The 24,399-nt window shown below is 38.4% G+C and overlaps 1 protein-coding gene across 1 annotated transcript; it reads right to left on the minus strand.

The window, feature by feature from the left end:
* Positions 1 to 3: 3 nt before the first annotated feature.
* On the minus strand, positions 4 to 24,150 carry LOC140375626 (immunoglobulin-like and fibronectin type III domain-containing protein 1; the record flags this gene model as incomplete). Its single annotated transcript, XM_072461892.1, has 23 exons — positions 23,988 to 24,150; positions 20,792 to 20,874; positions 17,276 to 17,395; positions 17,067 to 17,209; positions 16,898 to 16,997; positions 16,494 to 16,538; positions 16,135 to 16,168; positions 15,867 to 16,050; positions 15,685 to 15,798; positions 14,921 to 15,089; positions 14,572 to 14,844; positions 13,767 to 14,345; positions 13,167 to 13,277; positions 11,204 to 11,317; positions 9,097 to 9,210; positions 5,662 to 5,775; positions 2,738 to 2,862; positions 2,515 to 2,659; positions 1,986 to 2,279; positions 1,350 to 1,646; positions 1,101 to 1,283; positions 673 to 801; positions 4 to 251 (listed from the first exon to the last, which is right to left on the minus strand). Coding segments are annotated over exons 2-23 (3,684 nt in total), but the record flags the coding sequence as incomplete, so codon positions are not given.
* Positions 24,151 to 24,399: the final 249 nt, after the last annotated feature.

The raw sequence follows: 24,399 nt of genomic DNA on the forward strand, positions 1-24,399 counted from the left end.
TTCATTGGTTGCTATGACTCTGACCCAGTACATGCCCAGAGACTTAAGACCTTTGGCTGTGTAGGATGTCATCGTAATAGCATTTGTGTTGCACCGGTCCCAGTCTGTGTTCTCTGCAGGTCGCACCTCCACAAAATACCCCTTGGCTTCATCCTCCTCCCCCTTGATATCTTTGGGTTTGATCCATGATAAGGAAAGTGTTGTGTAGGTGGAGTCTGTCACTTTGAAGTCGATGACCTTGCCAGGAGGCTCTGTGACATTACAACACGTTCAACTAAAAGCATTTTGTTGTATTTGAATTAGGAGTGGGCGATATTGTAAAGAATATGATCTCAATTTTTCTGGACTGTCCCAATGACAATATTCAGATGATTTTATGGCAACCTGAAATGTGCTTAATGTGATTGAGGTTCAAGAATTGCACAAATTGTGAAAATGGATAACATAAAAGTGCAGAAATATCAGTATATGCCCTTGTTTGAAAGATTGCACAGCACAATTGTGTGTGTGTTTTTTACCTGCTCTTAGTCTTTTTAAATAACTGTTTTATTATTACAGATAATATACTCAATGTTCTGATTTAGCATGATCTTCAAAGCAACAATTGGTATTATTCGTTCGATGATATATCTCCCACCTCTATTTTGGATATAATTGTTTTAGTCCACTTACTTTTGGGGTCTCGAGCGAAGACAAACTCAGATGAAACACTAAATTCTCCTGCTCCGGAGTTGTTGATGGCAGCCACTCTAAATTCATACTCCATTCCTTCAATCACATCTTTGACAGGACATAGCTTGCCTTTGTTGGAGAAGAACAGACATGTAAAACAGCATTTTAGCCATTCATTGCAGCGACAGTCCAAGTTTAACAATATAGGCTTACCAACAAAACTAACTTGTGTATGCTATTTACATGTTTAGATTCTGAGACAGATTAACTCATATAAAAGTAAGCAAGTTTGTTGTGTCATAGGGTTGGAAATACTTTTGGTATAGAGACACAATGCAATACACTTGGATTTTAGTATAATAAAAGCTCAGATGGAAGTAGTAAAATGAATGATGAATGAACGTGTATGAACATAATGATTAATAAACCTGATCGGATCATCTCCTCAGGTGGATTCACAGCGCTCCACAGGTTGCTGCCCTTCTTGCGTTTTTCAAGGTTGTATCCCAGAATATTAGTTCCCCCAGTATTTGAAGGAGGAGCCCAAGTCAGATTGATGCAATCCTTGAAAGCAGTGGCAACTTTTGGTGCTGAAGGCTGTCCAGGATAAGCTGTAAGACAATGTTAAACATTTGTGGATATGAGCTGATTATACCAAAATTGAATTAAAAAGATACCTTTTGTGCCTGCTTGAATATCCTCAGTTTCCATCAGTTCACTGGTTCCAATCTCTGTCTCCACCCTGATGCGGTAGCAGTACCTTCTACCGTGGTCTACATCTGAGTCCCTGTACTTGGCCTCAGGGCCGATGAGGCCCACTTTCTTCCATGTGTTTCGTCCGATTTGGTTTCGCTCAAGGATGTAATTGTCAACTTTACAGCCGCCACTGTCTTTTGGGGGTCTCCACTTGAAATCTAGCACTGAAGGGGAAGCTTCAATGATCTCCAGTGGTCCCATTGGTGGAGTGGGTTTATCTGTCAAAAATAGGTGTTTAGAAAAGTGTATTTCAGAGAAACAACCTGGTTTTAATAAAGAGGTTGTGTTCAGTAAAATACTTAGTTTCTTTAGGTTTTAACTTTACAGACCTGCACGCAAAGTACATTATTGCTCAATCTAACCTATTTACGTCTGTATTGAAAACCTAAGTTGTTGCTTGCTTTGTAAAAAAAAAAAAAGGTTCTTATTATTCACATGATTTCAGTCTCATCTAATTAACATGACTTCAGTCTCCGCTAAGCAAATGCTTTTCAGGAAAACCAAAAAGTGATATAACATTTCTGAATCGTTTGAATGGACGTTACTGTGTAGCATACCCAGCACAATGAGTTGACTAAAGGCTTCCACTGTGCCAAACTCGTTTTTAAGTTTGATCTTGACTTCGCCGCTGTCTTTACGCTGGAGTTTGGTCAGAAGGAGGCGGGAGCAGCCTTCCGTGTGCTCAATCTTGATGTTGGACTCTTCTGACAGCTCCTCACCCTCCAGGTACCACTGCACTTTGATTGGGTCCCGGCCAACAAAGGGCAGTTTAAAGGTCGCCTTTTGACCCTTTTTAACCGTCACTGAGGTTTTAAATGTTTCAAGATCTTCAGCTTCAAATCGGGGTGGGTCTAAAATGGTAAAAATTCAAGTCAATTTAGTAGGGTTAGGGGGCACTTGGCACAGTACGTCAACAGTAGCATTATGACTAACTAAAATCAGCTTCATGCACAATTAACTGTTTATTGCTTTTCTATTTTAATCTCAAAATCCTATACGTGCACACCTTTTTACTTGTTTTATGTTACTCAGATGTTTTCTAACCCAGATTATGACACATATACACTCATTTTTGCTCATATTTACCTTCCACAACAACCATGGCCTCGGTTTTGCGTCCATCTGCTTCAAATTTATATTTCCCTCCAAATTCATCTGTAACTTTGTGGATTTTCAGTCTGTGGAAACTTCCATCTTGAGTAATAGTAACACCCTCCGCATCAGTCTTAATCTGTAAAAAAACAAAAAACAAAAAGGAAAACATTATAATAGTTATGTAACCCCCTTGTTCTGCTCTTGTTGCACTCACTTCTTCTCCATCTTTGTACCAGATTCCTTTACAGTCTTCGCTGCTCACTTTGCACTCCAGCTCGGCCGCCTCTCCCATAATGGCTTTGCAGTCAGAAAGCCCAGCGTGAAAGTGCACTCCCGGGTCTGAAGATTTAGCAGCCACTTAGTTAGAACACATTCTAAGACTGGATTTTAAAGTCCCCATTTGTTAAATTTCATAGAAATGAATGCCTCCACACTTACCTTCAATCACAACCTTAAATCTCCAAATTGAGGTAATGAACAAAACATGTTGAAATCCAATTTGCATTGCAACATGTTTTGTTTGATAGTGTTGCAATTACATCTCAATGTCAATGAATAACAATTAATAGATAAATACAAATGCTAAATCAAAAAGAACAAAATAGTCTTCATTTCTTGATCCTCTGTCTTGTCTTGCTTGAGATTGCTCTAATGAAAACCCACGTTTAAAAGCCTTTTATTGTGGATGGTTTCTGTGGCACCAACCCTCAAGTTCAGTCTTCAATGTGATTTCAAAGGATGAGCGTCTTCCAACTTGTCTTCTCTCTTCACACATCATAATGTTTCAGGTGCGCTTAAGAGGGAATCTATTTGTGTCATTATTCAGTGGAATACTAACCTCAAGGCACTGATTCATCCTGAATCAACTCTTAAAAACGAGCAAGATTATCTACATGAAACACAGGGACAGAAGCAAGCGACACAACACTGCAAAAACATGGGTCTTGACATTTTTCAAGAATTAGGTTGTTCCTTCCTTGTTGTTTGATTGAATAGCTTTATGCCTTAAGCATTGCAATCTAAACATTAGTCCAAGGATTGTCAGAATGTCATTGTGATCAGTCATTTCTCTAAATGAGATCAAATAGTACATTCTGTGCTTACACTCTGCAGGCCACTGCTGAAGTCATCTGCACCTCAGATGGCTTTTTTCAGTGAACAGTGCTTCCCATGCAGCAGATAAGGCAGCTCCTGTAATCTTACCACTAACAGTTTCGGCGATCAATGGGCCTTGGCGTGTGCGGCCTGAATGCTTGCCAGCTGCTCGTGGGACGTCAGGCTCTGCAGCCTCACCATCGCTGCCTGACGGCCTCACGCCATTATCACCACTGGCACCTCCCTCTCCTCTGCCTTTTTATTTTCAGTTTTAGAGGATATCATTACCATCAGTCCAATGTTTCTTTTTCTGTTGGATATGCCTTACAAAAATCATTAATGAAAACAGTAACCTTAACAATTAACATATCCACATGACGTATCAACACAAGATCTGCAGCATGAAATGACACAACAACACACATTTCAGTAAAGAAGAAGATGTGAAATATATACGCGTGGCACAGAAAATGTGACAAAAACAAAATAATGTTCATCTTAAGATTTGGTTAAAAGACAAACAACATTGACAAGAGGAACCCCCCCACCACCACCACCACCACCACACACACACACACACACACACACACACACACACACACACACACACACACACACACACACACACACACACACACACACACACACACACATACACACACACACACACACACACACTAACAGACAAATATAGAATTCATCTATATTCATCAATAATATTAAACGTCATTTTCACTAAATGCCAATATTAGACATACATATGGATGAACAGTATCGCAAAATAGTGGGACATTTTTCCACTGTTTGAGATGTCATCATTTACCAGATATTCTTTTAAATACGCAAATATATTGGAAAATTATTTTGCGACTTAACTGTATTGTTCCCCACACTTGAGCCCACACGGCCAATCATTTTGGCAGTTCCTATTCAGTCATTTGCCTCAGCATCTGCTTTCTTTTTTGTTCGTGTTCTAGTTCATTGTCTTTCTACCACCACAGTTTAGTCAAAAATCTCGGGGTTTATCTAGACTCCTCCATGAATTTGAAAAACAAATAAGTAATCTTGTCAGTAGTGTCGTGTTTGTAAAATCCTGTCTCGCAAAGACTTGGAAACAATCATATTAGCACCAGTTTGAACCACTGCTATTCAGGGAATGTAGGACTCCCAAACACCACTATTGAAAGGCTTTTAACAGGCAGTAAAAAGGAGAGTTTAAGCTCAACTCTATTGGCTGCCAGTAAAGCATAGGATTGAGTTGAAAATTTTAACATTTGTTTTTAAAGCTCTAAACAATATGGCCCCTCAGCTTCTGTTTCCATATTCATCTTCACTGGCCCTTAGCACATACTGACTTTGATACTCCATTCTTCAAATCTAAGGGCAATAAGAGCTGTCTCTGTCATAGGCCCTAAACTTTAGAATGATCTCCTGGTCCACATAAAGAATCCCACATCCATTGCTCATTTTACAACTCTTTTAAATCTCACATCTATCACCTGACCTTTAACTATCATAGTTTTGAAATTGTTGTGCCTGAAGTGTGCGGTTTCTTCTGTCTGCATGTCTTTATGCTGTACTGTATTGCTTGTTTTTGTTGTGTGTGAAGCACTTTGGCTCAACTGTTGTTCTTAAATGTTCTATATACATAAATTGGCTTGCCTGTTCTGAGGGATGTAAAAGAGGTCATTGGCATTCAGTTCACTCTGGTTGGTTTATGGCCAGATACATTTGTCACTCATCCATATAAAGATAATGAATGCCATCAGCATTGCAAAAGCGCTGATTATGTTTTACCAAAGCAAATTTAGAACAAAATGAATTCAATGTTTAATTATTCTGTTCTGTTTACACTGCCCCACTATTTTCCACCGATACAAAAGATCAGTATATTTGTAAATCATTGTATAATCAATGGTTTTCTTGTTAATATAGCAGCTGTAATGCTCTGAGACTTACTACTTTTAAAATCCAAAGTCATTTCAGATCCTGAATGACTTTGAAGCCAAAACTGGTCTACGTCATGCAGCCTTTGACTCTTACCCACTGCTGCTGAGGCTTCACCGTCCTCAAGCATCTTTTTGGCACGTTTTCCTTTTCTTGCGGCTTTTCCTTGTTGTTTAGCAGTTTCCTCATCTATATCCTCATCCTCATCTCCTATTAGCAACAACCAGCAGCAACACAGAGCCTCAAGTCTAATTGAATGATTACTTTGAAGAATCATCTAAGCACATGCTACACGTTGAATTCTATTAACATACAGGGTTAAAAGGAAATATATTTAGACATTATAACCTCTATTCATACAAGTTATAATGTAATTTTAAATGTTAAATTATGGGTGGTTGTGAAACTGACAACTCAGTGTGACAATGTAAATGAAAAGATTCAGTCGCATGCATCTGTCAGCAGTAGAACCTGTTTTTGAAAAACAAGATGTTTTGACTAATTCGGGATGACAGAGCACCGTGCATCTTCATCTGAAAGCCACTACACCAGGGGTGTCCAAACGGACCGTGGGCCAAATGCGGCCCTCAGACCAATTTTTGTTGGCCCTTAGGCTTCCTGCTAAGTTGGCCCAAACAACAAAAAGTCATACTTTTTACTGTAAAATTGGAACATGAAACCTGTTTATGTTATACCAACCCAGGGTTCAGATTAAGGATTTTCACTTGTATAGCGGTGCTGCTAAACAATCCGTTAATGTTTTCAAATTTGTACAGCAATTTGATAATTGCATAGCAAAACATGAAAGTGACAAACAATCAATATTTTCCATTGATATAACACGATTATTTATTTAAAATGTATTTGTAAACATTCTATTTAAAAAAAAAAACTCTTAACAAATTAACTTTTAAACACTTTTTAAACATTTTTTTTTCAAATAAAACAGAAAACTTGCAAATAAAATTAGTTGTTGAACAAATTAATCAACACAAAGTCAGATGGCCTTATTTACAACTTTCTTCAATATCATCATCAATCAGATGACTATTTGCAGGAGTCTCATTTACATATTAATGGTCATTACACTCACAAAAAAATATGTGTTAAGCTTCTGATGGAAAAATAAAGGTTGCTGTGGTGTTTCCATCATGGTGTATTTTATGTGTTATTCAAATTGTACCGCTCTATTTGACGTTCCATTCCATTTTTCGTTTTTCTACTTGATGACGGTCTCTAAGTACTCTCGTCTCAGCTCCGGCTGCACATTCGGATCCATGTAATTCGCTGCGCCCAAAATACGCATCTGATTGTTAAAAACGAGGTTGTGCCACTTGGCAGTGTAAATATGAGTATTTTGACATGTGAATGATCTGCAAAGACTTTTGCGTTTAGGAGTTATTGACCTCGGAAGTCCGAATCTGTGACGCTAACTTTACCGCACGTGGCTCCTCCCACTTTCAGACGCTGATCTGAGACAGCAGCGGGACTCGTCATGACAACACAGCGTCCTACATGTGTCATGCCGTTATTGACGATCGATTGACGAGTGATCAGTACTTTTAGGCGCTTTGGTTGTACAATTGAACACACATTTTTGTAACGCAAAAGCTGCTGACGAACGCATCGCATTTGAGAGAAATTGCGTCGCATTTTGCGATGCGATACCGCTTATTCTGAACCCTGCAACCTAATATTAATGTTCCAAGTCTTATTAAAGGTGTGGAGGCGCATCAAAACAATATCAAATGCAACATTTCGAATGGTACACTTCATTGGCGGGTTGTCTGTGGCCCTTTGCTCCGTATAAGTTTCAAAATGCGGCCCTCGGTGAGGTGAAGATTCTTAGCAGGAGAAGAGATGGAAATAGGCGATTTTTGTACCAAAAAAAAAAATCCATCTTTAAACAGAAATGGAGGTTTAAGGTTCAATTTACTGGTAGTGTACAGCAGCATTTTAAAGCCAAGGGGCGGGGTCAGCTCGGGCCAGTCAGATGCTGATCATGTACTCATCAGTGATGAGGGAGCGGCAGCCAGCTAACAATAGGATTTATATGGCCCATAACAGGGATGTTAGGATAACTAAGTTAACTTTTCGGAGTTTAAGCCGTTATTTTCTTCTCACGCTTTGAACCCTGCGGCCCACACAACGGTGGGTCTAATTGATAGATTTTATTAGCTAACGGCCGCAATCTAGCAGGAAGCGCAAGCATTTGACACACTGTAGAAGAAGACGTCAGTGGACAGTAAAAGCACTGTCCAGGTGACACGTTTAAGTTCTCTATAATTTAAGCTTCTAACGCTGTGTGTTTTATTACAATCAGACTCATATTCAGGAAGACATTTGTCTAATTAGACCCATGGTGCAGCAGCGGACCGCGAGCGACACAAACCCACAGTTCAAAAGACAACTGGCATGTATTGTGTACTATATTTATGTGTACCGTAAATATCTCATGTTAGAATGTGGGCACCTGCAGTTTATTGACAGGTGCGGCCCCTATATATACAATTTCGCTGGTAGTTTAAGGGGAAACTGTAAACAGTGCCAACAAATAGATACAATAGATACAGACACAATAGATACAGACTATTATCAGGAGGTTCCACTCCGTGGCAGGGCTTACGCAGCTCAAAGTGGGATAAATATCTCAGTTCTATGACTAGATCCGCTGATTGAGAATAACCTTTGAATGAAATTCAAAACGTCTTGTTTTCCCAAAACAGTGTCCAGATGACCACAACAGAATGCAACACTTCTCGTTGAATGAGGATTACACTTTAGTCTTCCTTCACTTTTCGTTCCGGGGCAGAGCTTAGCGTTTAAATGTTTTTACATTTTCTTTTGAATTGTTTATTTTTGACAATATAATCTTTCACAATTAGGATTAGGCTTTCGAGTTATGTCTATAAGTAGTTACTTTGATTCGGTTAATTGAACGCTAGTCCTGCCCCGAAATGAAATGTCAAACATTTAGGAAGTATTCTTTTATTAATTATTACACAAATATTGTAAAATACTCTCGACTGGAGAAAAAGTTGATTTCAGATTTAAATCTACAAAAATGTTCATTCCGTTAAATGGGAAGGAGAACCACAGAAAGCAGAAGACATCTCAGTGCAGCCTCTGGGTCTTCACTTTCACCTCACTCTTTCCATTCATTCTGCTTTTATTAGAGCCAGATACAGTGAAGTTTGTCACCCATCTGTACAAGGATTGTGAATGCCATCAGCTTTGCATAAGGGCTGAATATGTTTTACACAACCAAATTTAGTTTAAAAAAAAGAAACTCGTCACACTTTTTAGTCTTGAATGTTCTGTTCACGCTGCCCCACTTTGTCCAAACATACAGAAAAGCTGTATAATTTGAAATCATTGTATAATCAACTGACTTGTGTTGAGACTTGCGTACAATGCCAGTTTTATACACATATGGTGTTAATATAGCAGCTGTAATGCTCAAAGTCATTTCAGATCCTGAATGACTTTGAAGCCAAAACTGGTCTCTGTCATGCAGCCTTTGATTCTTACCCACTGCTGCTGAGGCTTCACCGTCCTCAAGCATCTTTTTGGCACGTTTTCCTTTTCTTGCAGCTTTTCCTCGTTGTTTAGCCGTTTCCTCATCTATATCCTCATCCTCATCTCCTATTAGCAACAACCAGCAGCAACACAGAGCCATATATTGTCTTTCACATTGTCATACACTGACGTGTATTGGTTTTACTTTTTCAAAGCAGGAGGTTGATAACAATCCACAGACACACATTTAAACAACATAAACAAGAGTTTAGTGTTGTTGTTTGTTCAACCTCGCTGCCGACCGGCCCCACGCCCTTATTACCTCCTCGGTCTTTAGATTTCCAGTTAAAGAGTGTATCATAACCATCAATCCAGTGTAAGCATGACCAAGAGGGAAAAAACAGAACGGGACAACGCACAAAGCACACACAGTATCACAACAACAAAAAAGAATACAAAAGATCATCTACATTTATCTATATCAAGCTTAGAAGGAATTTGCACTATGCTAGTTTTAGATACAGATGGGTGAGCATATGGCAGGGTGAAGTAGTCAAATATATTTTTCCACAAGTCGAGAGATCATGTTAAGTCAGTTTTAGCTTCTTTTTATATATATATATAAATGTATGTTGTGGAGGTTCTTCATATTTTCTTTCACGTCAACTCACAAAAACATCTTGTTAATGTTGACTTTGTGAAGGAAAGTGAAGGCTTTTGTTTTATGTTGATTTATTTGTTTTTGTTCCAAGCTCGAAAGATGAGAAAAGTGGACATTGGCCTTGGGGTCAATAGTATGACTCTACAGACCCGGAGGCTGCACTCAGATGTACCGTCTTCTTTTGCTGTTGGTTTGTGATTCTCATCTGGCTCAGAAATAATCAAGCACATGCTACAAGGTGAATTTCAATATTTAAAGTAAATATGTCTAGATGTTATAACTTCTGTTCAATAATAATCAATAATTTAAAAATATGTTTTTTTGTCAATAAACTGACAACTCATTATGAAAAGGTCAATATACTGCTACCTTAACGTTTTTATACAAACTATTGCTATGAGAATTTGTGGGGAATTAATCTTCACTTTGCCCCCTAAAAGTCCTGCATTTAGTCTCGGGGCTTAGCTTGGCGTTCAAATGTTTTAAAATTTTCTTTGCAAATGTTGTTTTAGACTTTATATTCTTTCACAGTTAGGGTGCGGTTTGGGTTAGGATTAGGTCCAGGAACAGTTAATAGTGACCATACCAACTTGTCAATGTCCAATCTTGTCAGATCTGGGAAGCTAAACTGGGTTGGGCCTGGTTAGTACTTGGAGAGACCACTGAAATGCCAGTTTGCACAGTGGGGCGGTAGTGCAGGCTGTCGCTGTGTCTGTGTATGAAAGCATGTGTTTTTATGAGTGAATGTAGGGCAACAGATTGAAATGAGCCCGTGGCTACAATCTGGCTTGTTTACAGCATGTGTATCATCACATGCACTGTCCTGACCAAATGAAGAAAATAATGAAATCGTTCAGGTAGTGTTTGGAACGATAGTCCAGCCCCAAAACGAAATGCTGAACATTCAGGAAGTATTTTTCCTTTTTGCATAAATATTCTAAATTACCCTCGATAGGAGACACAAGTTGATTTCAGATTTAAATCTACAAAAATGTTCATTCCGTTAAATGGGAAGGAGAACCACAGAAAGCAGAAGACATCTCAGTGCAGCCTCTGGGTTTTCACTTTCACCTCACTCTTTCCATTCATTCTGCTTTTATTAGAGCCAGATACAGTGAAGTTTGTCACCCATCTGTACAAGGATTGTGAATGCCATCAGCTTTGCATAAGGGCTGAATATGTTTTACACAACCAAATTTAGTTTAAAAAAAAGAAACTCGTCACACTTTTTAGTCTTGAATGTTCTGTTCACGCTGCCCCACTTTGTCCAAACATACAGAAAAGCTGTATAATTTGAAATCATTGTATAATCAACTGACTTGTGTTGAGACTTGCGTACAATGCCAGTTTTATACACATATGGTGTTAATATAGCAGCTGTAATGCTCAAAGTCATTTCAGATCCTGAATGACTTTGAAGCCAAAACTGGTCTCCGTCATGCAGCCTTTGATTCTTACCCACTGCTGCTGAGGCTTCACCGTCCTCAAGCATCTTTTTGGCACGTTTTCCTTTTCTTGCAGCTTTTCCTCGTTGTTTAGCCGTTTCCTCATCTATATCCTCATCCTCATCTCCTATTAGCAACAACCAGCAGCAACACAGAGCCATATATTGTCTTTCACATTGTCATACACTGACGTGTATTGGTTTTACTTTTTCAAAGCAGGAGGTTGATAACAATCCACAGACACACATTTAAACAACATAAACAAGAGTTTAGTGTTGTTGTTTGTTCAACCTCGCTGCCGACCGGCCCCACGCCCTTATTACCTCCTCGGTCTTTAGATTTCCAGTTAAAGAGTGTATCATAACCATCAATCCAGTGTAAGCATGACCAAGAGGGAAAAAACAGAACGGGACAACGCACAAAGCACACACAGTATCACAACAACAAAAAAGAATACAAAAGATCATCTACATTTATCTATATCAAGCTTAGAAGGAATTTGCACTATGCTAGTTTTAGATACAGATGGGTGAGCATATGGCAGGGTGAAGTAGTCAAATATATTTTTCCACAAGTCGAGAGATCATGTTAAGTCAGTTTTTGTTTTTTTCACACAAAAACATCTTGTTAACATAGACTTTCTGACTTTCTGGAAAGCGAAGGCTTTTTAATCTTTTTGTTGATGTAGTTTTGTTCCAAGCTCGAAAGATGAGAAAAGTGGACATTGGCCTTGGAGTCAATAGTATGACTCTACAGACCCGGAGGCTGCACTCAGATGTCCCGTCTTCTTTTGCTGTTGGTTTGTGATTCTCATCTGGCTCAGCGCCTCAAGTCTAATTGAATGATTACTTTCTACTAACATACCTGCAAATATTTAAGTCAATATTTTTTAGACATTATAACCTCTATTCAATAATAATTCATGATTTTTGAGTTGGTTGTGAAAGTTTTGATTTTATGACAATATATCATTTCACAGTTACTTGTTATGGTTAGGTCTAGAACAGTTCATTTGGTTAGGTTTATGTAACCCTAGTTCTGCCCCTAAACTAAATCTACAAATATTTGAATAATAATCAGATGGGAAGGAGAACCACAGAAAGCAGAAGACGGACATCTCAGTGCAGCCTCTGGGTCTTCAGTTTCACCTCACTCTTTTCATTCCTTCTGGTTTGATTAGAGCCAGATACAGTGAAGTCACCCATCTGCATAAGGATTGTGAATGCCAGAAGCTTTGCATAAGCGCTGATTATGTTTTACACAGGCAAATTTAGTAAAAAAGGAAATAAAAACACTTTGCACTTTTTTAGTCTTGTATATCATGTTCACACTGTCCTACTATTTCTAAAGATATAAAAGAGCAGTACAATTTCAAATAATTGTATAAATAACTGGATTGGGTTGAGACTTGCATTCAATGCCAGTTTTATACACATAAAGCCATTTTGCCCCGATCATAGTGCACGAGAGTTCACAAGATAATTCGCTGACATCTAGCTTTGCCGTAACTGCTGAGAGCGTAGGGCCTCTAAATAGGAGGTGGGATTATGCCAAAATATGAGATGGAGTGAAGCAAATTGAGGGAATTTTGTGAATGATAAGAATCGTCAAAACTAGTCCACTGAAAACATAACATGCCTAAGATATTTTCTGGATTTGTATTACTATCTCCGTATGGATGGATTATCAAAATTAAACTACCTTCATGGGAATAAATAACACAAGTATGTTATAGAATAATGAATACAGTCCATTGTTTCTTTACGCCAGCGTTAACATTGTGAATGTAGCAGGAGAGCTACCTGGAACCGCCCCATGGCCGAGGCCCCATTACGCTATGATCGGGCTCAAAATACAGCTCATGATGTTAATGTAGTTGCTCTGAGTCTTACTACTTTTAAAATCCAAAGTCATTTCAGATCCTGAATGACTTTGAAGCCAAAACTGGTCTCCGTCATGCAGCCTTTGACTCTTACCCACTGCTGCTGAGGCTTCACCGTCCTCAAGCATCTTTTTGGCACGTTTTCCTTTTCTTGCAGCTTTTCTTTGCTTAGCAGTTTCCTCATCTATATCCTCATCCTCATCTCCTATTAACCACAACCAGCAGCAACACAGAGCCATATGTGCTATTGTCAGTATATTCATTATGTATTAGAATAATGTGTTGTATAATTATTATTATTAGTAGAATTATTTGCTTTTACATTTTCATCTTATTTTTTGAAAATATAAATTCCATTTCAGAATTGAATGCATTTTTTTATAAATCCTGAAAAGATGAAGAAGAAAAAAAGGTATAAAGTTGATAAGATTAAGATTACAAACACATAGGTATACATAGGCTTACATACATATATACATACATACATACATACATCCATACAAAAAAACAAACAAACAAACAAACAAACAAACAATCACAATAGTCCTTTTAAACTCAAAGCCAGAGAGACTGATAATCTGCAAGAAATATGACTCATGTTCAATCATTTGTCCATTTGTATTTAATAGGGAGGATATGAGTGTTTTTGAGGGCTGGCTAAGTAACACAGAAATGAGAGTGTTGATTATCTTACCTATGACAGTGTCTGGAACCAGTGGGCCGTCTCTCTTCTTACGTCTTCTTTTGCCCCCGTCTGCTCCGTCTGCTCCTTCTCCTCCTTCTCCTCCTTCTCCTTCTGCACCATCAGCTCCTCCAGCTGGTCCTCCCTCTGCGCTGTCACTCTCAGAATTGGATAACTCATCTTCATCAAGTCCGTCATCAAGTCCTCCTGCTCCTCCTGCTCCTCCTGCCCCTCCTGCTCCTCCATCTGCTCCTCCTTCACCTGCCCTCCTCCTGGCAGCCTCCTCCTTTGCAGCCCGGTCAGCTGCGATCTTTTGGGCCTTCTTGGCTTTAGCTTCAGCCTTAGCCGCTGCCTTTGCTGCTGCGTTAGCTTCTGCCGCGTCCTTCTTGGCAGCTTCAGATTCCAGTTTCGCTGCTGCATCTGCGAGTTCCCTCTCGGCTTGAGCCTGCTTGGCCTTCTCTATTTTCTCAGCCATCTCTTTTTCATATCGTTCTTGCTGTTCTTTTGCTATTTTTTCCAGTTCTTCGGAATTTGCGCCGCCTGCCATGGTAGACTTACGTTCTCCTTTCTTTCCTTTTGGGTCTTTGTCAGCTAAAAATGCAATTTGAAAAAAAGCAATGACCACATGATACCAATATTAAACTTTGAGTTTAATTAATTCAACAAATGAACTACTAAAAGTATTATGTTGATTATATCAAGTATTGTACTTTATTTCAATTTTGAATGACCATTTTAAACTTACTCCGAAGTTACCTTACGGCTGTATTTAGTCCCATGATTAAAGCAAAACAAACACCTGTCAAACTGGCCTCACCTTCCACTATCAGCCAGTTATTGCAAGACTTGACTCCTGCCACAGCCGCGTAGATACCAGCATCCAAAGGCACACAGTCTCTTATGATGAGCTTGTGGATCAGCTTATCCTCTGATGAGCTGATTTCAAACTTTTTCCCATTGGTCAGTGGAGCCTTTTTACCAAACCATTTGAGGTCATCGTATGGCGCTGTCAGGACGCACTGGAACATGGCGTCTTGTCTTTCCTCTGCTTTGATCTCTTGGAGTTTGACTGCAAACTCGACATCTGGAGCTGCATGTATCGGGAAAATATTTTAAAAATACTTGACTTATTGGCTTGACGTGTTGCTTACCAACAGACAGCTGACCTTTCAAGTTAGTGGAGAACACATTGCAACCTCCAACATCCACAGAGTAGAGGCCAGCATCATCTTTACCCAAACCTCTAATAGTAAACACAAATTTCTTTCCAATTTGTTTCAGACTGTGCTTCTGCCCATCACATTCTTCTTTAGTGAGTGGGACCATTACACCGTCCTGTGAAATCACAAATATTAAGTAGTCTGTGCATCTCATATAGGCTACGCAGTAGATACAGGGGGAAAGGACAGATAACTTATTGGAAGTTTAAAAAACACTCTTAATAGAAGAACTCTTATAAACAAAACAAAAAACTCTTATTAACAAAACTCCTCTCATATCTTAATAGGGAATGGAGGAAATTATTAATAAATAAAATAAAATAAAAAGATAAAGATAAAAATAGAGTAAAGTAAAATAGCTAGCATAAGACTGAATAATACTAATACTAATGGTAAGTAAACACTCTTATTTACATCAGTAATTGCACATGAATATGATGGTTATGCACCTCCCATTTTTCCAGCTTCCCCTCTAATCCAGGAAGTAACTCTAACAATGATGACTCTCTCGACCCCTCACTCTCTCCTTCTCTTTATGGGCATCGTTAACCCCAAAATAATCTTCAGGCTTTACCATGATTCTCATCTTATGCTTCTTATTCATCTAATTATCTACTTCCCACTCTTTGTCCTTTCCATCATCAATCACATCTATATATCCTCACTTTTGAATGCAAATATAAATATATAAGAACACTTATGAGCTTTACCTTGTAGAAGAAGATTTTACTGGCAGGATCTTTGAGGTCGAGGTCCAGCTCAATGGTGGCACAGTCATCATCATTGACCTCGATATGTTTGAGTGTGTTGATGTGCGAAACGAACTAGAAAGCACAAACAAGTTAAGAAAGGTATGGTAAAAGAAAACAAATATGTACAGTATATTGGGCACCTCTGCAATCTCCGCCTCCCTCTCTTTCTTCATTTCGTTGAGTTTTTTAAGCATGCCGCGGAAGTCTGTGATGCCATTTTCCACACAGATGGATTCGTAATCTTTCTTGTCCGCACTGAGCAGGATCTCCCACACCTTCTCCTCCGGCTCCATTGCCTTCTCCTCACGAGTTCCATCAGGATTTCTTTCAAATGAGATGCATTTTATTTCTGAAAATGTTTGACTTACGATACGTCTCAACTTCTGAATCTGCTCCAACTTCAACTACCTTTTCTTGAGTTTTTTTCTGAAGTCTGCTGTGTCTGAAAAACCGTGATGAGTGAAAGAAAGATCAGTCTCACTTCACCCAGTCGTGTTTTCAATAACAGTTAATATGGTGGGCCTGTGTTCAGAATACTTTTGTCATAAGGACGCCAATATATTTCATTATTTCATTATTAAAATACTGCAATAATGATGATTATAATAATAACTTTGGTCAACAGCTCATTTCGCCGTAGAAATTGAGATGATTTATCATACATATTTTTTTTAAATAATTTTTCTTCAAAGGCCTTATTTTATGTTTTGACAACACACGTCAACCATGAAAACGGTTTAACATTCTTATGTCATGCACAAAATTACCTTCTACTTGGACTTTCTGAAGCTCCTTGGTTTTGGAGAACCCAACTGTGAATAAAAGTCCATTTATAAAATCATTCTACATGGTTAAATATTCTTTTCAACTAACAGTGGCTTTTGAATTTATGTTCTAAACCAGGCTTTGAATACACTTTTTTCCATTTATAGGTTATTTAGTTTGAGCTCAATAAGTTCAGCTTGAGCCAATATATGATATTAATTCCCATGGTGACCGTCGCTGCACATTATTGTCCATCGTCTCTCGTTCACTTTAGACACTCCACTTCACAGAGTGCAGTATGAGTACTCTTGGAAATGATTGAACCTCCTCCACCTTTTGTTGCTGCTCAGTGTACTCGACTAGAAACAAGAAAAGAAAGATAAAAATGTTATATGTTTTTTCTCACCCGCAATGACGTTCAAAACAACGGTGCAAATGGCTCTTCCATGTTCATTATTTGCAAAGCACTTGTACGTGTCTGCATCGTCGGGGGCAACCTTAGGAAACTAGCAAATAGAAGACACATATTAAGAAAAGGTTAAACATTATGCCATCTATGCTTTAACAGCTTATACCTCCAGAGTGTGTTCGTTAGAGGACTCGTCATACTTCTGTATGCACACGTCTGGGTGGAACACTATTTCCCCATTAGCTCGGCTCCAGGTCACAGTCGGTTTGGGATTTCCAACCACAATAGATTTAAAAATTGCAGTTTTACCTGAAATAGAGCCCTTGTGTTACACACGGGTGATTGTTTATGTCTATGTAATTATATGCACTGTACCTTCCTGAATAGTGAGTGCGATGGGTTTGCGGGTGAAATCAGGAGTGGACATTCCCTCAGGAAGCTCCTCCTGGAACTGGGTGATCATCACCCCAGGCACTTTGGACTTCTTCTTGATGCCTAGCCACAGACAATTAGACTCAATCAATGAACATTTTTCTTCATCTCCCTTTTCCCCTCATCAATATGTGTTTAATTATATTTACTATGGCTAAATTATTGTCAGTCAAACGGGAAAATTATGTTTTTATTGTATTTACTATAAACTGGTGTTTGTATTCTTCCATTTGAGCTAAATGTAAATGTAAATAGAATTGAATGGACAAATAAAAAAATATGTCAATTTCTATTAGTTTAATGTTGTTAGAACTTGGTAAAGTTGACTTCAGTTTTTAATTTGTTAATATATGATGGTCTTCGTTCAATTCACTGGATAGTTAATATTATTAATAATAGTTATTTTCCTTTTTATAATCATGCAAATAAAGTAACAGATTATACATTTTTCATAGGTTTGAGCCAGACCCCTTTCAATGGTTTGGCTACTGATGGAAAAAGCATACTCTTTTTGTCTGATAAATGTTTTGACTAATATTATTCTACTATTATATTATTCCTTTATGCGAATGGTACAGTGTTGATCTTGAAGCATCTGTGTGGAGAATGATCCCTTCTAAGGCCATTGTATTGTATATCTCAAATCTATTATTGAAGTTGTCATTTCGGTAACACTTTAGAATAAGCCATAGATTCAAAACACGTATAAATGTTTAGCAATTAATAATTAAGCAATTGACAAAAATAAGCAAATTATTTAAAAAAACTAGCCCTAACACAAACAATAACCTTAACCCTAATCCTAACATTAATAAATTATTATTAAATTATTAGTTTGTTTGACAATGATAATAACTATTTATAAATGCTTTGTATCTTTGCCTTATTCTAAAGTGATATTGTAATGTGTTAACAGATTATATTGTTGCTGAATCAATGCAAAACTGCCTATAAACAATAGTTTCTTGTATATTTTAGGTGGAGGAATGGAGTTCTTGCAATGTCCTGCTGTTTTACTGTGTTGAGGTAAACTGTTGGGGGCAGGTGCTTCAGATCAGTATGTACTGCATGTACTGCAAGGTTACACTGGTATCACTGCACTCCTATTACGTCAAGGAGGCTCAATGTTCACACTTGGAGTCAGCAAGGTTTGAGTTTAATGTACTAAACTGCAACATGGTGATCTTTCTTTTTACGTGGCCTAGCGCCTGGTCAGACAAAAAATAAAATAGGATGTAAAACCAGGTACATTATGTATGTTTTCATGTTCATTTAAAGTGTTCAACATCATCACTTTGTAAATACAGTACATTCAATTGAACATGTTTTGAGAGCTAAGCGCTTCTATCCAGTCCCATGTTTACCGGTAATGCCTAAATTAAACTTCCCTGCACTCGTGATAAACTATTTATAGACTGAATGCAGCCCATTGACTGTATAAGGTTTTTAATTTTGATATCTTTTTCATACCATTTATATACATTCACATCCTAGACAAAGTTTCAAAAGTGGAGAACCTGGACAATATTTTTAAATCAAATTTGATTTCAAACCATTTGTCAGCTGATAACTTTTGAAACCTTTTCTTTGATGGATCACTCCAGGACGAATGAGGGATTACTTATATACTCACATATCGGTAAATTTCCTATACTTCATGAGATTGTTGTTATTATTAGCTCTTTACCTCAGTGTTGTTGACCAAAATATTAACATATGCATTCATCATTTTGTAACATTAGCTGGCATCCACAACTTTAAAATGTACCTTATAGTATTTGTATGAATGCCATGATACTACAAGAACTTGTACTACTACCTCTACCTATTAAAATCACTTACACTCTAAAAGAAGAAGAAGAGCAAATACATAAAAACAATGTTTGTATACAAGTATTTTTTGCTTTAGCATGGCCATTTATGTTTTAAATTCTCAGGAAAATAACACCTGCCTCATTGAAAAGTAGCTGAAACCAAATGCTTTGTGTAATGAACGCCTGTATGTCACTATGGCTCTTGAAGTTACTCAAATTAAATCTGTCCCTAGCATTATTGCATTTTCTTTGCTTTATCCTGATTGGTCTTTATTACCTGATTTTGTCTTTTAATGACACTCTGTTTTGTTCATTTGTTTTTTTTGATCGGCAGGTTTGAAAAGTCTGGAGTTCCATCATCGTCTTACAATGAAACGCCTCTTGAGTTGATGAAGTCCGTCATCCATGCAGCATCCAACATGGAGCATGCGTTTACATCAGGACAATGATTGGTGTGATTGAGAACCTTCTGGCTCGCATACCTTTGTCGTCTGGGTGAAATCCCTCTGTACCGCCGACTTAACGCGACAACGAGAGGCAAGAGAGGGAACAGGACAGGTAAATATGAATCCTGACAAGTGCCATGGCAGCATGGCACTTGGACAGGATCCCAACACAAACTACACACAATACTAAAACACAAAACACTAGTACAACCCAAACGTGGTGGGAAGCACAGAGACACACAGCTGGAGCCAGGCCAGTGTTTAGACAACCCAGACACATCACAGACACAGAGGTTAGTGGGAGCTCTACTGCATAGTGTTAGCAGTATGGCGTTACAGCAGCATGGGGTAGTTATGCTGTGCAACTGCTCATTACACTTAGCTTCATAAGGCGTTTTTCAAGGTGATCTCTCAGGATGATTCCTGTGCAGTGCTTGAGACAAATGTATGTACACTCTTTAGGGAAGAACAAATTGGTAGAAATTAATTTCAAATATGTTTTCATAATACTGTAGCTTTAAAATGGGCCATAGTGGATTTGATTTTCCATTGGAGTATTTGCTGGTGACAGTCATTTGAACGCCTCCAGCAGTTGTTGAACGTGGTTTTCAGGCTTTTGTCTGGAGGTTCTGGTAAATGTATTTCTTCAGTTCAGTGATGATCTTATGTTTTATCCACAGTCTCTTTGTGTTTCAATCAGAAGTTGCTGCTGCTTGTACACTTTTGCAGAAACACTCATTTTCTTCACTTGTTGTGGACACAAAGGGCCTTCTGTTGAGTTTTCTGACAGCCAGGCAGATGTGCTGTGGGGGATTTCAAATGCCTTGAATGTTTCTTGGACTTCTTCCACTTGACAAAGAAGTTGCTCCTGGGCTTATCTTCATTTTTCGCTCAACAAAAGTGCAACATCGAACAGAATAGAGCTTTATTCTGACGCTTTCATGTCCCTCTTCTTTTACAAAGACCTCGGCACACTTACATAATCTTTTCTGTGGCAGCTGTCCAAGGTGTTTCTGTTCACTGTGACTTCAATGCACCGCCATATGTTTGAGTTCCTCTGAGTTGAGATAAAAGCCAAATAAATTCTCTTCATCATCTTCATCATCATTGCACCCGCCATAGTTCGAACAAGAGAAAATATGTGCAGAGACACACATCCAGAGGCTGACCTATAACACAGAAGTCAGCACTGATCTTACCTGCCTGCCCCGCGGCAGTCTGGTCTGTCACCTTGGATTTCTTCCACATCTTGTCGTCTGCCTGAGCTCTCCCAGATCAGGTTCTGTCAAACGACACAGAGGCACACTGATTAACGTGTTGGTTTAAATACTACTATGCTGGTCACCCTTACTAAGTGTTATCTAACACTCAACTTGTTTATGCAACATATGCTTAAGAACTGCTTCTGCATGAGTGCAGTTCCTCTCACCAGCCAGCAGAGGACAGCATTCCGTCTAGACTTAGTTGCTTCTCTCAGCATGCTGTTATCCAGAGTCCACTGCTGGCATGTCTGAACTGAGTTATAGAACGGACGAGATTGTCTTTTCTTGTATTTGATGTTTGCAGTAGCATTGATATTGAAAGTAAAGCACTCAAAGTTTTGAATAGGACCATCATAATGACACAAAAGCATAAGCTGCTGTAAATCGCTAATAGGTTTTAACAACATTGGCTACTTGGTTTCAATACTTTGAAACCATTCACTCACATTTACTGGCTGAAAAATAATACAATGTTAGAATTTTCTGCCACAAATTATTAGTAAGTCAAGACTATGATATCTTATTTACTTTCTATAATCCTCACGTGTGATTTTGCACTGAGGACATCTACCAGAACTAACTAACTGACCCTTAAAACTCTTAAAAAAGACACATGCCTCGACTATTTTCTGTTCATGTAAAATCTGACCTAGTGACTTCAGTTTAGGGACCTTTACCTTCTTTTTGGACGGTAATGTGGAGGAGGTGGAGATATGCCTGACCATTTAATCATACTGTCATTTACAGATCGAAACTTCATTCTTAGTTCATTCTTTCAGTAAAAAAAAGTGATAATTATTATGATCTTTTATGAGACAGTTTGAATAAATATTAAAATAAAAATGATTCATGTTTATAGTCCTAAAAATCACATGTTGTTGCATTAAATGGGCTTTTCATACCCTGTCCTCAAAATGCATCAATAGCATTTAGTGTAAAAATCAACCCCATACGTTTGGTTATTATTAAGGTATACTTTATTTTTAGCCTCCAAAGGTTAAGTTGTTGTCTTAGAAACTGAAGCACCCGAAGGAAACCCACCTAGACATTTTTGTTGCAAAGTGGTTGTGCCACCAATAAAAAGGAAATAATAATAATAATTGTGTTTATCTCAACGCTACAAATATTACATCTTCTGTCAGCTATTACTTTCCATTTCAAAGTATAACCGTCCCTGGAGTGTCTTATCTTAGCTGCACACAAGCATCAGCATATGTTATAAAGAGTTTGGCCCCTACAGTCTTCTTGGCTCAGGATAGTGTTAGAATATGAGTGACACTTTACATATGGTAAAATCAAAACGGCTTGTAACACGAGACACGCTGACTGGGGAAATCCACTGCTTCTACTTAACTCACTCAACCCCAGCAATCTTTATACCATAAATATTGCCAAAGTGTAAAAAAGTTATAATTAAATCTAAATTGTAACCAATTTGATGATAGCAAAATCTTGGGTACCACATTTGGTACCTCGAAAACACTGGACGACCCATTTATTTACATAAAATTCTGCCAACCTTGCAACGGTCTACTTCTTCCAATGCATACTAACTTTTAAGATATAGGGCTGTGCATTAGGATTGTACAGTATCAAAACATTCCATTAAACTCGTACTAATGCAGTGCAAATAAATGCGGAATAGCGTCTAACCAGAAGTGTGATGAAGCAAGTACATGTTAAATTCACATATAAGAGGTGTTTTGAAGGTTTGACGTGCTCGTTTGAGACTGTTAAATTAAATCAGTTTACAGTAAGGATTTAGAAGGTATTTTACAGGCTTGCATGTTGCTTGGGAAGCTTTTCTTTTGCATTGCTTTAATAGTTGAACAACACATTGCTTTTTGAGGATCGATTATTTTGGGCCGTCATGTGTTTACTGAGGGCATGATGAATATCTTGCTTGCTATGTCTTTGTGAATCCTAACACCAAATCGAATCATGTGAGGGTAGCTGCATCTCAGTGTGTCCATGACTTAGGGCTGACCTCCGCTCGTTAAAACAATATCTCAGATTGACCTGTTTTACAAAAGTAGATGGACATGATGCTTCGGTTATATTGAGGTGAGAGTAAGGACGCAGTACCAAAACCACAGCTTTAGCTTTACGTAGCTAAAGCTAATTGGGTCACAACATTGATTCTTCCATAAAAAGGTAATGAGAGGTTTATCACTTGTAATACATGGCCAGCGCTGCATATAGTGTGTCCATGTCATGTCCGATAATGATTTTGCCAGCCACCACACATGACTGCACCACTGACTCTTGAAATGCCATCCGCAAACTTCTCAAGTGTCCCCCTCACGTCACCCCATTCCTGCTCTGTGTACAAGGCAGAGGGTGTTTTCGGACATGTAGATCGCAGTGATGACAAGGCCCTGTGATGACAAATGAGCAACTAATGGTGCCATCTTGACTCCCAAGGGATGAACCCATTCATTTGTCCACTGTAAGCTAACATGGTCATAAATGTTACCAGACCACTGAAGCTTAGTTTGTTGTCTAATATATATGTATGTATTAAGTATAACGTTTTTAGAGTTTGTTTTTTTATTATTGTCCTCTAGTCGTAATGGTAACTTTTGATTGAATTCTAGAAATCTCAATTGTATGTTATGTTTTGTATTCTGTAGAGGGCAATATCTATAGTGTCTATCCCTAGTGTCCCAAACGATTCTACCCTGGGTTCATTAATGACCAAAAACTTTACAGATCCAATATTATGATCTAAACTTAGGTTGCCTGACTGACCTCACGAACAGGCTCTGGTCACACAGTTTCAGACTGAAATTCAAACTGACAAGTCTGCATGCCTCTCCATAGTGATTCCCAAAGCCAAATCTAAACTAACCTCTATGACATTAAATGTATATCCAGTTAAATAAAATGTGAGCATGCCTTGTAAACAGATATACCAAAATTAGATAGCGCTTGAGACTTCTCGCAGTTGTATTATTGCCCTGTAAGATGTGCTATTGAAAATAGATACCGACACATCACAGGCTGTTATTTACACACCTCCCTTTAAGATGTATTATTGATGCAAATCTGTCAACAACAGTACAGAAGATTTTTAGCCCTTAACTCCTCTCATGTATTGTTGTGTCCAGGCTCCAGGAAAGAGGCCACCTACCTGCTCTCAGTGTCCAGTGCTCGGTCTCTCCTGCCAGGCACGTCTCTGCTGTCACCCTGTCTTATAATTTCTTCAATGTAATAATATATCCTTCGAGCAGCATGCAAGTCGTGAGTGTTCAATGCTCCTCTGCTTCTGCCTTGGAGCCAGTGGCAGCCCAAAAGCTGTTTTTTTTTGTGTGCACCACTGCTCTAAAGATATTGGTGGAGGGGGAGGGCAACATGGCGGAAGGGTCAAACAATAGGTTAAATACTTCTTAATTCAAGTTTGCTTGGTTCTTTTTTTTAACAGTAATACTGCTTAGTTTTACAATATCACCAGTCCTTAACATGCATAATAATAATCATTCCTTGAGTAACTTTAACAAATAGATTACGTTTTGTTTAGGTGTTATTTGAAGGGACAATTTACA

This window comes from Eucyclogobius newberryi, unplaced genomic scaffold, assembly GCF_026437365.1.
Source record: "Eucyclogobius newberryi isolate DKJ021-1_F unplaced genomic scaffold, fEucNew1.0.hap1 SCAF_334, whole genome shotgun sequence".
Classification (NCBI taxonomy): Eukaryota; Metazoa; Chordata; class Actinopteri; order Gobiiformes; family Gobiidae; genus Eucyclogobius; species Eucyclogobius newberryi.